At 35.7% G+C, this 16,362-nt stretch overlaps 1 protein-coding gene across 11 annotated transcripts; it reads right to left on the bottom strand.

Annotated features, from left to right (window-relative positions):
- Positions 1 to 577: 577 nt before the first annotated feature.
- LOC147500063 (mitochondrial import receptor subunit TOM40-1-like) lies at positions 578 to 14,849 on the bottom strand. Of its 11 annotated transcripts, none has more exons than XM_086561784.1 (8): positions 14,317 to 14,843; positions 14,145 to 14,228; positions 13,819 to 13,914; positions 12,652 to 12,719; positions 12,381 to 12,441; positions 11,806 to 11,905; positions 2,965 to 3,071; positions 578 to 1,380 (listed from the first exon to the last, which is right to left on the bottom strand). In XM_086561784.1, exons 1-3 carry the CDS (start codon positions 14,404 to 14,406, stop codon positions 13,855 to 13,857), a joined length of 234 nt encoding a protein of 77 aa, XP_086417910.1. In that variant the 5' UTR covers positions 14,407 to 14,843; the 3' UTR covers positions 578 to 1,380; positions 2,965 to 3,071; positions 11,806 to 11,905; positions 12,381 to 12,441; positions 12,652 to 12,719; positions 13,819 to 13,854. The 11 variants fall into 11 exon arrangements, 10 of the variants coding, with proteins under 10 accessions (XP_086417910.1, XP_086417909.1, XP_086417911.1 ...); XM_086561783.1 differs by having other exon boundaries at positions 12,386 to 12,441; XR_015196185.1 differs by having other exon boundaries at positions 580 to 1,234; positions 12,566 to 12,719; positions 14,317 to 14,849.
- Positions 14,850 to 16,362: the final 1,513 nt, after the last annotated feature.

Raw genomic sequence — 16,362 nt, 5'->3', positions numbered from 1 at the left:
AGATATAAGATAAATTTGTTGTCGAAGACATGGAATCCTCCTCAAATTTGTGTCCAACTCTAAACATCAATTATGCATGTTTTTTTATAGCTTATTTGATATTTTTCTGAAGGTGCTAATGGAGATGCGAGGAACATAAATGCTTATACTATAATCCCTGGGCCATCTGGGATTGGTATCGCTTTCAGAGGGAACATGGGTCAATTCCTGCTTACACTAAACATGAACATTGGGCCGGGGGACAACTATAGAGCAGAGTGCATGACTATCATTGTGGGTGTCGAGACAGCCCTTAAACAAGGATGGAAGAACCACGTGGATCGAAACCGACTCGAGGCAAAGAAAGACGAAGCTTTTGCAACCGGGGATGTTCCCGGATGCTACAACCTAGATGGATAACATGCACGAGGGGACTTCAAAGGTGGAGGATTACAACCATTTGGAGGAAGGAAACTTCACGGCGGACTTCTTTTGCAAACAGGGGAGTATCTTTGACGGAGAATGAGGAGTGTATCATTGTTGGTAGGCCAATCTGGCCGCACAAATTGGGAAGCTCCATTCCAAATATTTTTCCGATTTGTATGAGTTTGTAATAGGTTATGATATAGACATGACTTGTAGAGAATGAAATAGGGGGCAGCATGTTGCCCACCCTATACACCATCCCCTTTTGTACTTCTGTTACAGTTTTAATGAATTCAAACTTACCAAGCAAAAAAACAAAAATCAAATCTGATTATCAACCTTTTATAAATGCTTAATTTAGACTTGATCATCTGCTGTTACAAGATTGAGACATGATCGTCCATAGTCCATACAAATAGTGCATACATCTTGACCATAACTGTTCACCATAATATTTGTACCCTCAAAGAGCAGAGACATCAATTGTTGATAGCAGCATGCAAACAGAAATTGTAAAGGAAGTAAAGGAAGTATTAAACTAACTTTTTAACAGTTCATTTTAGTATAGTGAATGATCCCAGAACAATTTACACATAACAATGCCTCAAATTCATTGAAATGATTTAATATTGGATATCCTAGGTTCGATCACCAAATGGTAAGAGATTTACCCTAGCAGCTACCAACCAAATACAGATATATATATTCCCAATGATAAAAAGTATGTTCACAAACCTTGAGTTGTGGATACAGTTCTAGGGTTGCGTCCTTGAAAATCCCAGCAACAACGATCCCAGTAAGCAGGGGAATGGGTAGAAGTCGCATTTTCCTTTCATGTGCACAGTATGACAACTCACTCAATGAGGTAAGTGCAAGTAACAGCACAGACAAGTATTTGGCAACAACATAGACAAGGCCAAGTATGAGTTCAAGGAAGTTCTCCAGTGCTTCTGGCTAAGGAAAACTCCTGACAGGCTGAGGTTGTTCAATGATAGTTATCCAGGCATGTTAGTTTGAAAGAGAATTAATATACACCTACTCATGTGCCAACTCAGTTGAAAAATTATGAAAACTCCCCTAAAATGATAGGCAAGGATGTTGATTCAGATTATTCAATGATGGCAACATTACTAGCTATTAGTGCGAGATAACTGCAATGAATATACTGCAGACTTTATCATGGGAATGTTTCACCAATCAACAAAAAGAAAAAGTATTTGTAGATAAGAAAATCCCATCCTAGCATTAGGAAACTCTGCATGATATCTTCTTTGGTGAATTGCAGGTTGCAGATATTGGTTCATCAGAGGTTTCACCAGTTAATGGGATATACTGATTGAAGAATGTAAACTAGAGGTCTGAGAATGTGATATGTAGTTTGTGTTTTAAGTAACCGAGTCGAAGTAACCAAATCAGGCGCCCACTACCTACCCCCAATAAGTTTCATGTATGTGTGTTATAAACATTTATTGTCACCACATTTTCAACCCTGGAGTTGCTTATCTATTTGTCGTTGTATGTATGTATTGTAGGCCAAAAGTTTTTGATAATGCAAACAACGACGTGAAAATGATGTGATCTGACCTAAAGTGGCAACTGACAACTCAGTAAGTGCTTGAATCAATTGTTACGACATGCTTATAAAGCTGCAAATGATTACCAGGTGAGCTATGAGAGTAACGTTAGCTTGAACGGAGATAAGAAAAAGGTGTGACTGGACACATTCTGGATAAGTGTGTAGCATTAATCACTTCAAATATGTATCTCTTTAGACGATTCAACTATTAACTAGCAAGAAATGGTAATTTTTATCATTTTTTTCCTAGGTGAGAAATCCGAGTCGTTTTTTTAAAAATTTGAGACTGAGGCGAAAAGAAGGATAAATTCAAAGGCAAGTCCAGGATCCAAGACTCAATGGAATGATAGCAATGGGGGAATGCAAATGATTTTTAGAGCCATTAAAACGTAATATCAACACTACAACAAGTTACAACAACTATTTTAGTAATTTTGTGCTCAAGAACCACCAATGATCCTCTTTTGGTGAAATTGTAAGTAACATTTACTTGCTCAGCAATCAAATATAGGTAAGTTACTCAGTGAGTCATAATTCTTTATGAACATTCTTTCCAACGATTTATTTATTTTACTTAACTGCTCAAAGCTTCACTTGCAAGGAGCAGGATCATTATGACCAAGAAAACCTCTACAAGCTTCTGCAATTCCTAGACTCATTGGACAATTATGGATTTTTGTTCTCGACACTTTGTCAGGTAACAATCTTTCCATTGTTATCTTTATTGTGCCTATGTGTGTTATTGTTGTGATTGCTTAGATAACAAAATCATTGATTTGGTTACAATTTTGGATGCGAGATTGATTCTTCTTTACTTTTGAATAAGAAAACTTTTCGAGTCCGCATATGATATGGTCAGATTGCAGTGACCAAATGTGCAAGTATACCTTTAGAAACGGCCGGCTTGCAAATAGGTGGGTGAGAAAAGACGACTCAATTTAAAATGCAAAGGACATTGAAAAACAAAATAACAAAGGACTTACCTCTTCAACAAACTTTATCATATGGTGGTCCGAGGTCGAAGCTGACCATCCACTCATACAAAATGAGCAGTGACTACAGCTGGAAAACCTGCACCATCCAATACACCCTACACAAAATACCAATTTTAACAAATATTAACCACCATATTTCTATGGGAAATTAGAAAAAAGGTTTTAAGAATATGAAAATCACTAAACTACATATAGACTAACCTTTACAATACCAACAGATGTTATATACTTTCTTTATTACAAAAACCAAGTGCGGGGTTAGGCAGACCCTTTACATGTTTTATGGCTTCAGTTACTTAATCAGCATAGTGTCAGTAGCACCATCCCTTACAAGTATATCTGCACCCTTTCTTGGAGATACACAAAATACCAAAGTTCGTCATTGTTAGCACATATTGCCCCTAGACCATCTGTGCCTTCACTATATGCACGCTTAAACATATTGCCCTCAAAGGAGTTAGATAGACTCCTAATGTGATCAGCTAGGCATTCAGAATTCTAACAGTGTGTAAGGAGTTAGTTTGCACTTCAAGTTTTGAATACCCATTATAATTCCCTTCATCTACCACAAGGCCTTCCCTATGCCAATGATATCTTTCAAATTTAGCCGGAGGATTCATTCTCCGGTCATCATGAAGTACATGATGCCACCACGGTTTGTATCTTTCCGCGCCCAAGACTCTACCTTAGTTGTGCTTTCAATTCCACGGGAATATTAAACTTGAAAATGGTTTGATTTGGTCTCTTCTATACTACTACCTTACTTTCCCATTTAAATGCGAAAATAGCCATGTCGTTGTATGGAAATAAACTCTGCAATTATTTGTTGGCAGTGAAGATGAGAGCAATGTGAACCATTGAACCGCCTTTTCTTTTAGTCCGGTAGGCAAAGGAGCATCGGTCGCGATATCGATAGTTGATATCTGAATCCCCCCATCTTCAATCAGAGTTTGACGAGTGAGTGCGGGCAATGAAGAAAGACGGAGTACGAATACCAAGTTGACAAGTTGTAATGGAAAAGCAGGAGGCTATACACAAGGCAATCAATTATGTTTACTCATCGGAAACTGTGAAAATAATGTTACAGGAGAAGAAATCCGCGTCGTCGAGGCCATTGAACATTGAAGCTAAAAAAGAAAGCCTGAGGAGAGAAATGGAGCTGGCAGAGAGCAAGCGGAATAAGGCGGAAGTGGAGAGGATCCAGGCCAGGCTGAATGAACTGGAGGCAATTGTAGGAATCGTTATTTTCAGAATCAATATTTCTACAAACCGCGAGAACCCATGCGCAGCGGAATCAATGGGGTTCTCACAATTTTGAATAGAGAACATACCTTTTCGAATCGGCTTAGATGTAATCTCTGAGAATCAAAGTTTTATCAAATCCGAAATCAACCCCTTGATCTTCTGTTGTATTCCTTTAGAACAGATTGGACGTTGTGTGGGCAACGATCTACCAATCCCCTTCTTTCTCATAAAGCTAGATCCAATTTTGGATCTATCTTTCCTTGCATCTTTTTCTAATCTAGTGAATAGTGAATAGGTTAATTTCGGCCAAGAGAAAGAGTATTCTATTTATAGGCTACAACAGGGACCATGAGGAGAAATTTGGGTTGGGCCTCCTGACGGGCTTGGGCTTCCCATGTTCGCCCAGAACACACGGCCCAAGTCCGTCAACAAATGGCTTATTCCACTAAAGGTCATTGTTGCACTACCGCCCTAATCCCAAATTACGTGTCAGCATTTATAGGCTCCATATTATATGCTCGTTGATCTCCCCGTGTTTAAGATATCGAATGTCGGTTGATTAAGTCAAGTTACTGACAACTACATTAATAAACTTCTTATGTCCTTGAGTAGTACCACTCAACCTCATTGTCATGTCGAAATAAATCCACCTACAGGGTTTACATGACAATCTTTTTGAGCTCCTCAAGGGGACATCATCAACCCGACTTCTTGTGGGACACGGATTCCTTCTATAATCAACAGCACACCTTACATACAATGTTATTACCCAATCCATCGAGTTTGTTGATTCACAAATGGAATCTCACTCATTGATGATTTAAAGCAATGTACAATGCATATAAGTGCCGTTATTATATCCGGATTAAGAGGACAAGCATCCATAATAACATAGGCATTTGTTCTCTTATACAGTCAGTATAAAGAGAAACAACCTCACTTGGTCCTGTTCAATACACACAAAGTGTACTAGTGTAATCATATAGTCAAGATAGACTAATACCAGATTATACTACAACCGTACTAATGGTTTGTCCAAATCCATCTAGGTTGTGAACGATTACTTATACTTTATAAGGTATGCGATGATATATGATCTTACGTTGTGTTCACACCATATCATCTACAACATAAAGTATTAGACACATGCATATAACTAATAACATATATAATATGCATAACATTTGCCCATATAATTCTCATTCAAAAAATGAAAAATTAGAGTTAATACAAAAGTAATGCTTTTAGTATATAACCCTATCAGCAATTTCTAAGCAGGAAAAGGGATTGGACACCAAGACTGTGAGGTTGGTGGAAATGAAGAAGAAAAACAAGGCAGAGAACTTCAAAATTGCATCTGAAAAAAAGGCAATTAACACAGGCTTGAAAGAGGGTGAAGAATGATGTAATCCATTCTCTAGGAGATGGACGAGATCAACAAACTATTATGTATCAAACACCGAGGAGGAGATCGGTGCCGCAGCTCGCAAATGGGGATATTCTTCTTTGAATCGATTAGGTGTAGGTAGTGGATCAAGAGTAGCGGGGGTCACCGGAGTTGTATTTACTTTAGGCTGCACCACATTTCCCATGGCAAAGATTCCACCTCCCTTTGTTCGATCTAAGCAATGAGCAAACATTTTTTTCATTGATCCAAATTGCAGCCATCTCGTGAAATCATGGAATTACTTGACCGTCCAAAACCAAGTATCCCATCAAGTGTTTGTCGGAGTTCATCAAGATTTCCCATCTATCGAAGACCACACCTATATAGCATTATATACTAAAATAATTAAAAAGAGAGCACAAAGAAAGTCCACTCGACTTGCATCAATTGCAACCTATTGAAAGACTATATGTAAAGTCCAACTAATTTTCAATCGAACTTAATACCAAGAAGTTAAGACGAAGAATACTAACTCTAAGGATCGAACACTATCACACCAAAGACGAACATATTGAGTTGATGCTTCGGATGATGGCGTGAATGTAATAACTAAATGACTTATCCAAATATAACACTTGAGTTGCCTATTGTTGTAGCGAGATTTCCGGATACTTTCGATCATCTTGAATGCTATCTCTCACAAAGTATCCAGCAGTTGAGCTTCCATCTCCATACTGCAGGTAAGATCCACAGCCGACGATAGAAGTGCAACCAGGGATCAAGACCATTCTTATTTGCCAAGCAAAATGGGTGATTATAGTAAATTAATTGTCCAAATAAGCAGAGCTGCTTGGATCGTATAGTTTGAGATGCACCTATTCCCAAAAATGAGACCCTATAATAGTTAAAAATTGTACACGATAACCTTTAAGGAGTGCTATAAGTTACATTGAAAGCAAGAAAAAACATACTCCAAGGCCACCCTTCTTTGGACAAATCAGCTGCATCCACAAGAAATTAATTGTCCAAATGCAGAGTCTGCTTGGATCGTATAGTTTGAGATGCACTTATTCCTAAAAATGAGACCCTATAATAGTTAGAAATTTTATATGATAACATTTAAGGACTGCTATAAGTTACATTGAAAGCAAGAAAAAACATACTCCAAGCCCGAACTTCACCACTATCATGAATAACTCTAACAATGGCTTCATAGACTAATATACCAGCTAGAAGGCATATCATTTGAATGGAAACTAATGCACCAAGGATCTCGATTCTGAAGAAGCCATATGATTGACGGTAGTTGCCTCACAACCCGATGCCCACAAAGAGAACAAAGAGATGGCAAATGCAGCTATATGTCCGAAAAAGAAGATGTACCACATCGTTAAAAATGCGAGATTTGTTTGCTTTGATGCCACTAACAACTTCTACACCCATAAAGATGACACATAGTACAATAACAATTAGAAGTTTGCGCATTGATGCAAATCGTTCTTTTTGGCATCTTTTGAGTTGCTTCCACCGTTTGAAAATCCACATGCTACTCTCCCGCACAAACTTTGTTGCTTCCAGCTCTTCATCTCCCATTATAAGAGATTATAACCATGGAGTGGGAGGTAACACATTTTCTACGTCAAAATCTAATTCCAGATTTCGCACACTCTAAAACAGGTTTTCAAGTGTAAGTAGCAAACTTTTCTTCTAAATAACTTTCTTAAGTTGAATAAGTAAGGGTGGGATTAAGGTGATATTCAAATCATGTTGGCTCATGTACGATGTTGTTCCTTAATCAGCTCACACTCCTTCCTATCTGATACTTTGGGATGGGTCATGGTATATAAATTAATCATTCTACGTATATGTTATTATTCCCTGCATTTCTTTGATATGAGTTAGGAATATCAGTAACAGGATAGCCAACATCCTTAGATCTTTTTATGATTCTCGGGCATCGGATATGCCATTCACAGCTGATTTCAAGAGTTAGACCTAAGAATCTAACAGAGGACCAAAGTCGACAACATATATCTCGATGGAAAGACATTTGCATCAGCTTCCATCCTATGCAAAGTCGCCATAAAATCGTAGGTTTTCTCACTTTGTATTGATATCTTCATCGGTGCTATCTTATCATAATCATCACATTGAGAGTTTGAGACTGTAGTAATATGATTACTCTGGCTTTCAATAGATCGGCTAAGGAGACTAAAGTCTACACAGGGGAACAACAAGGTTCATCTATGGCCATGGAGCAGTTCACAAATCGCATAATGCTTAGCGAAAAATGGAAAAGTGGGATCCCCTGTTGAACCCCAGAGAGTTGAGAAAGATGGAACATAATCTTTTACTTCTCTTTTCTCTTTTCCCTTTTTTGCAATGCTATGAGGAATTGATATAAGTTTGTTATATGGTGCTTCCCTATATGATTATCCGTATCCATATGCCTTCAGCCAGGTTTAAAACATTGATATCATTGTACACCTTGGTTATGAGGAATCCTATATATGATAATCAAATGTCTAATAATTATCAAACAGGCTATCTTAATTTCACCATTAGAGTAGCATAAAACACATACATAAAAAACTATTCGATCACTATACAATTTTTAAATTATTTACAGATTTTTATTTATATTTTGATTTATATGTTGATTTATATACTTCAATTGTGGCTTCTCATTCACCCCAAATTTCCAAAGAAATGGTAAAATGGTTTGCCTTTCGTCCGATATAATTGACATTTTAGAGTACTCACTAAGGTCCTTATATGCCTTTTTGGTTTTGAGCTAAAACACACGCCATAAGCATATGTTATCACTAATCCATCCTTTGCATACGGTCAATTCTACTATCGGTATAAATGACTACAAGAAAGAGTCCCACCATGCTTTAACTTCTAATTGTCAAACAAAAAAAAAATTATAGATATGTTCAAAATTAGAGACATACTAATACTGGAATTCTAATGAAATAATTAAGAAAACCTTTTCTTTCCTTTCCAGCAACCTATATATATACAAAACATACGATCATATCTCCCCACGTACCTCTAACGCATATAAAAAACACAGGTAAACTTTTGGTTCTCAATTATTTTTTCTGACATACATGTTGAATCAAATATTACATATCTAATTAAATTCCTCTAAAATTATTCATTGCATAGAATAGAAGATATTGAACTTCATTGGATTGTAAATATGGATCTACAACAATCAGAAGAGGTACAATATTTAATAATAAGTATGTATTAATTTTTTTCCTAATGTGTATTACTACTATTTGAACACAACACTTTTTCTTGGTTATCTTATGTGAAAAATAGAAAAGGATCACCATGGAGATGAGGAAATGACAGTATTCAAGAAGAATTAAAGTGTCATTCAAACCCATGCTAGAAGATATTATTAGACAACTCAATTTGAATCCACCTATTTACGAAAATTATTTGAAGAACGGAATGTTTAATGCAAGTGTCCAGGTGAGCAACGATGTAGTGGGTATTACAAATATTAGAGGAGAACCATCACGATCACTCGAAAAGTCTGAAAACAATGCAGCAAGAACCACAATTAGATTCAAAAGTGAAGTGTATCTTTTCGAAGTTGGTGACTACAACTTGGAGAAGTTGAAAGAAAGTCAAAAGTTCATAAAAGAACAACAAGAAAGAATTGAATTTCTCGAAAAATCAATGAATCTCAAACAACGAAGAAAGGCAAGTTTTAAATTTCATATAATGTATATATGACTAACTTCTAAAACTTTAGGTTGGACGATTTGAAAAAAAATCGCAGAATATCCAGTATATATATTAAAAGTATTATTTTAGACAATACCAAACTCATGATCAAGGAGAATAAAAAAGCGATACTTTCGAAGTCGGTAAACAAATTCAAAATTCATATTTGTTTGGTTAATTTTAATTTTTAAAGTGTTTGTCTAACTATAAATTGATCTATGAAATTATGCAAATAAATCAATTTGAAAACTTATCACTTAAAACTTCAAAGATATCTTTGATGTATTGTACCAAAATATTAAAGATGGATGACCCGAGTTTCACAAATCGAAATATTAGGAGAAAATCAATACAAATGTCAAATATCAATTGACGTTCCAATCCAAATGTTTAACATCAAAGACAATCACCAATTCGAAGGAAATTCAACAACAAGTCTAGAAGATTCAAAAATTCAAAGATCAAAGAAAACAATTGATTTTCTGCAAGGAGATAGGCTTCGAAGTAGTTGACTATAACTACGAACAAATAGAAGAAATTTGCAACAAACTTGATATTGCAGAAAAAACCGACACGATTAGAAATCAGTGGATACAAATTCAAGAAAGAAGAAATTAACAGTCTGAAAGAAGAGATTGAGTATCTAAAGGCAATTATGAAGAGGGAATGAGAAAACAAATAATGGTTTTTAGAATTAGGTGAGTTATTGTTTTGTTGCTTTACGTAATTATTTCATTGAACTATCTTTTTCACTTGAGGTTTTTTAATAATTCTACCTATCTTTGTCACTATTATGCTTCATTTTCCACTACTTTTTGTTTTAGTATAGTGCAAGTGAAAGTACTTATAACAAATGAAGGAATCCAACTACTATTTCTCTCTGTAGGAAATAGTGCAAGTGTATGTGCACAAACCTTTGTTGTTTTGGCACCTCTCAATGAAGTTTGCTTGCTTGGGTACCTCAGATTATAGCTAGGTAAAGTATTAAAAGATAAATGCATAGGTGAGCACAAGCAGAAAAGTTCCACAATCTGGAGTAAACAAGGCACTTCTCAATTTAACAGACCAATTTTTTTGAAGAGTGCAAAAATTAACATCATTTTCACAATTAATAACTCATAACAAAGAATCTATACTATTGCAAAGACAAACAGAATGAATCATTACTAAAAATAACAATACACCAAAGAAGACAATCAATGGGTTAAAAGTAGATCAATTCAGTATCGCTAACCTAATATACATTTCAACCTTCATTAATGACCAAGGACCATCAATGTCAATCAATTTATACACGCAATTAGTTCAAGTCAAACAAATTAGAAATCTTATTTCATGCTTCCTGACGTTCATGACCACATATATGCAGTGTTGCCTTCTCTCTAAGTTTGTAAACATAAGTAATATGCAGTTGAAACCATTTCTGACCCTACCATTCAACAGCTCCATTCAAATTTCATTTATTTTCTATGAATGCCATCACAAAATCTAAGTTACTTTGACACGGGTACGTGTATCTGTATCCGATACGGGTGTGAAGTGTCAGGTATTTCGCATACAATTTGTGTGTACGGCGTCTGACATAGACACATCCGACACGGATTATTTTTAGAATATGGTGTGTCCATGTAACTTTGCACTAAATAAGTTACTATAAAAGATATCTCCAGGAAGAACGGATATAGGATTAAAACAACTAAACATAGCAACTAGGTTAAGATTTACGATGGTACTGAACAAGGCGTGTATACAAATTCACTACACGAGGCAGACACTTCACGTAATAAGAAAGGCAATAGGGGTGGAGGTAAAATTACAAGCACTGTGAAACCTTTTAAAAGAAACCAGAACCTATCACGGGTAAGGAAAAAAAATCACATAACCTAATATTTAGAGAGCTTTGCCCAGCGATGTACCTACCTAGAAGTAAACAAAAAACAAACCCGGCATAGCCTCCCCCTTCCTCCCAACAAGGGAAAACAAAGGAATAAAAGATACTACTCTTTCCCTCCAATGTCTGACATGAAATCATGGTTGAAGACTGAGCCAGAAAGGATACCCTTCCAGGCACCGCAATCAAATAGTTTAGGTAAAGTTAGGTCCCCCTTCCCACCAACAAGGGAAAATAAGGAATAAAGGAATCAAGACACTACTCTTTCCCTCCAACGTCTGACATGAAATCATTGGTTGAAGACTGAGCCATAAAGGATACCTTTCCATGCACCACAACCAAATAGTTTAGGTAAAGTTGGGTCCCTAACCAAAACCACAAAACACAACGAGATAGCACAGAGGTTGAAATCTAAAGATGAAAAGTGTATGACACTTTAACACGTTGACACATGTTCATATTTGTGATCAGACCAGAATTAAATGAGTTTCCTGGGATACTTAACAAAGCTAAGGCACACAGTCATAACGAGGAACTCAAAAGAAGAAAAATCACTTACAGAAAGACTCCTCATGAGAAGAAATTTCACTTCCTCAATAGACAGCTTAGTGTGTTCAGCAATGACACTTAATGGAATAGTTTGGTCCTCCGAGGGTCGGCTGCAACAAGGAAATCCAGGATCAGATTCACCAATTTTTTACCAAATAGGAGCACAATAAATAACCAAATAGAACTGCTAATACTAATGTTTGTTCTCATCTTCATGCTGCTGAAAGAAAGAAAGAGAATATGTCGTTTTTCTCGCTAAAAACAAAAAACCCTCACATATGTCGCTGATATTATAGAACAAATTATAGTTGAACAACTTCAAAATTTTAAAGACTTATTACTGATGGATGAATTGACCTCATCAAAAACTTTTAACTTTTGAAAATTTTGTTAACAACACCTGAAGTAGTGATAATTTACACTACCCCACAGGGTTAGACAGCAGCGTTCCCTACCCATTTTTCAGGTGCCCAAAGAACAATAGAACTTCTATGCATCGATTTTCAATCCTATGTCCAAAAAGAAGAAGGGATTCCATGTTCTTGAAACCACTTAGGCATATGTAACTTTTCATGGAGCACAGACCTTACATCTTTATGCAGTGATAGTTGTTTGAGCAGAGGAAGTATAGTAGGACTTCCGAGAGCTGAAATGAACAGGAACAGGAGAAGTATGGATTATGAATTAGTTGACAATCATGCAGTTTTGAAGCATTGGTGTAAAAGTTATTTGGCATAGTCCATGGTTCAAAATGTTGTAGCTCATAATACCTAATCATCGTAAGGTTGTCTTGCTAAAAATGGAACACATGGTATTCCGTTCAGTGGTTGCAATAAGAAACTGAATGGGTTATTACCAACGATAACAGTTCGACAGAGATTCTTTGATAGACATGAGAGATCCTTCACATGCTCCCGATACTACCTGTGATGTATACACCAGCAAGTTTTATAAAATACCAAAAGAAGGTACAAACCTTTCAGATTAAGCAGTCAAACATCAGAGATGCTAAATTTTCACCAATTTTATAATCACAAAGTGATCCACTTGAATAGGCCTAAACAGAAATTGTAGATACCATCACTAACCTATACACTACAAACCCTAAAAGCACTAAAGTTTAATTTTGTGATCTGATTCATGCATGTGTCGGGAACTGGAAAATCTGAATACCTTGAGATCTATATAAAAAAATGCATTTGCTGAGAAATGTTTTTAAACTAGCTTATTTCAGCATAGAGAAAATTTCATTAGCTACAGAAGAAATAAAGTGGGACAAAGCATCGCAGATAAAACAACAGCATACCCAAACATAATAACACGGACAAGAACCAGGACAAGAAAGACAAATATTCAATCCTCAATTAAGCCCCAAACAACATTTCAAGTAACCAACCTCCAAATATGACAACCTCCAACCAAAACACAAACAAGGTGTCAATCAACCCCTCCCACAAATTCGACCAAAACAAACAAAATTCCTTTATAAGACACTAGAATCATTGGACACTGCACCCAATCAGGTCAAGAATAAAAGAATTATTTTACACCTTATTCAACATGTTTGCTTTATTACACTTACGTATGGCATATAAGACAAGATGTATCTGCAAAGATCTCTCTCTCTCGATCTACGATAGTGTCAGGTAAGACAAAACTAAAAGAGTCTAGCTGTTGTAAAGAACCAGAACAAAAATAGAAGGAGATTTTGAAACTACCTAATCAGGATTAGGCATCTGATAAAAAGCAGCTAGAAACACCCACCTAAAATGTTTACAGTTTCAAAAGTATATTTTGGATCCTAAAATCCACCAGTCCAAAAAGCTCTATCTCTAAATGAAAAGTTTACAGGTCCAAAACCTCAGGTGACTAAATCTTTTTGATTCTTTAAGCTAGGGAGCTTGGGTGATACTAATAGAATGGTTATGTGATCTTTAGTTTACCAACTCTTAAAAGAGGATCCTAAAAGGCAAGGGTACATGAGCCAATAAAAATTAATCTTACAAGTGCAAGATATCCTCACCTCTGCAGAAAGAATAAAGGTGAGACCCACATTCAGTCACTCTTCCAGAAATGCAGACATGCAGCCATTAGAATCAATCTTTCCCCTTAGACGACACTGTCACCAGCAAAAATAGTAAATCCTCAATATTGAGTTCGTATACAGTTAAAGGATTTGACAAATCCCTTTCCCTAATAACTTCCAAAACATGTGGCTACACACATTCCCACCAGCACACCCACAGCCACACCAAGTCACCAACAACCCAGTATGTGGTGGAAGTATTTGCCAAATCCCTTCCCCAAATAATCACACACAACAGTACTTCCTAGATATTGACAAATTACCTGACGGAGTATGTAATCATACCCAACACTTGCTGTGATATCTCTTGACATGAGGTTAAACATGAAATCTGATGCAAGAGAAACCTGCACATTAAATGACGATATTAAACAAAATTATGATATAGCAGTAGTGACAAGTAACAACAAGGTCCTTTTTTAACAACATTCTTACATTCTCAGATAGCTTATGCACATAGCTAAGAGCAACTATCCCAGTGCTTGCTACTTGTCCTATTGCCACCTGCAATGAACATTGATTCATTTTTATTTCTTGAACAGTATACAGTATCAAATCATACAGTCATTAACCAAGGACAAGAATGACAATCAGAATTGCCTATAAAAAAATCAAGAGGAAGGCTGCATAACAACACCACTACGATGCAATAAAATATGTAAAACAACAGTTATTAATGGAAAAAAAATTGCATCACTGCACGCTTGACTAACAAAACACGCGCTACCTGAACTGCAGGTAGGCCTACCACACTGAGACAACTACTGAAAGTTTCACATAAACAATGACAATACACTCAAGTCATGTACTCAACGTGCCAGTAGCTAAGTCACACAATCCATAACAAATCTCAAACAATGTAAAAAAATTGAATGAAAAACAAAAAACTTTAATCGGATTAAGTTCACATGTTCCAATCACTCTTTTTTTCAAATTTCAGCAAAGGTTAACTGTTATTTAGAAATTTACATAAGCGCAAAGAATTCATAACGGTAATAAGGGAAGGATTGACAACTACTGAGAATGTATATAGATATATTAGGAAAAGAAAAGAACATTGCCTCTGTATTTTTCAATGAAGCAAGTGCTACACAAGCTGTAGAAAGCAGCAACTTTTCCCTTGAATTTAATAGACAATTGAACACAATTTTGTAATTTTTATTCTTTATTAATCAATTACCTTTTAGCAAAAAAAAAAAAAAATGAACACAATTTTTTATATTAGTTATTCAACCCCTGCAACATGTTTATCACATTGCTATGATAATTCCTAATAAAGTACTAAAATATTATTAACACGCACATCGCAGTGAACCATATACCAGTTACTTTATTTGATTGTTCATTAAACAATACTAAGGAACACTATTATTCGCTATGCTCATAACTAAGGACAACTAATTTATACGTTTTTATCTTTTCCTATTTGAGGCAATGAGATATCTATACAATTCTTAAAAACACAACTTTCTTCCATCTCTCCCCTCGAACCATAAAAATAGAAGCGCACGAATTCTCTCACTATCAAAAAAATCCACTTCATGTTATTTTAAGCTTGCTAGGTAGTAAGTACATTAAGCAATTATTTGAATATTTCCTTTATTTTCATTTTCTCCTTAGCCATTGCTAACATAGTGACAGACGAGCTTTCTCTAAGGTTCTAGATCCCCCTGAAGCACACTGCAGTGGAGTGTAAACCCATTGCTCATCCCCTTTACTCTTTATTTAGGACAGCAAGATAATGGAATCTGTCCTACCATGAAAAGGTAGGCCCACAATATACACTCATTTCCAATGTTCAGCCCATATCCAGCCCTTATTCAAATATTTATCTATCTATTTCTAATATTTAGCGTTTCAAATAGTCTATCTAATAAAGAGTTTGTTTCTAATAAAATTTCTACACACCGTACAACACCAAAAGAGGCAAATAGAGTCAGTATTTTATTTGTATAGGACTTCTAACACAAAAAATATACATGTATATTTATATATAGATTCCGATCACATAAAACATAATTCTTTCCCCACAGAATAGCAGCCGAGCAGTGATAGCAAAAGCCTTAAAATAAAAAGGTCAAACTCTTGCATCTCTAGTTTTTTTTCTCCTAAATTTTGTTTCTTCAACTTTTGTTTATGTAACTTCTATGTAACTTTTTTATTTGGGATAGGATATGTAACTTATTTTAAATTTTTAATAGATCTGAATGATACGTAGATCAGTAGATGTATACTTTTTCATAAAGCTATTACCTTAATTTAGTTGTTTCTTTTATGATGTCTTTATTGGCAGCCATGAGAAAAGTTTATTGTATGCGTCAATGGCTCCTCCATTGACATTTAATTTATTGCCCGATCATTTAATTTATAGGACTCTTTCAGCCCTCACCTCAACCACCTAATTTTCAAACAACAATATCAAATCCCTAATCATTTAAAAAAATTGTCTCCTTGCACACTTAGCTGACGTTGATTCTACTA

This window comes from Coptis chinensis, chromosome 5, assembly GCF_015680905.1.
Source record: "Coptis chinensis isolate HL-2020 chromosome 5, ASM1568090v1, whole genome shotgun sequence".
NCBI classification, from domain to species: domain Eukaryota; kingdom Viridiplantae; phylum Streptophyta; class Magnoliopsida; order Ranunculales; family Ranunculaceae; genus Coptis; species Coptis chinensis.
Note: the sequence above shows the minus strand (reverse complement) of the source record. Positions and strands in the feature narration are given on the sequence as shown.

What these genes read in the sequence shown, in the direction of transcription:
- LOC147500063 (XM_086561787.1), bottom strand. Translation starts at nt 14,406, where the DNA reads ATGAATCAATGTTCATTGCAGGTGGCAATAGGACAAGTAGCAAGCACT. An exon ending in TGCATAAGCTATCTGAGAAT is followed by an intron (nt 14,229 to 14,316) that starts GTAAGAATGTTG and finishes TTTAATGTGCAG; the next exon opens with GTTTCTCTTGCATCAGATTT. An exon ending in ATGATTACATACTCCGTCAG is followed by an intron (nt 13,915 to 14,144) that starts GTAATTTGTCAA and finishes TGCTGGTGACAG; the next exon opens with TGTCGTCTAAGGGGAAAGAT.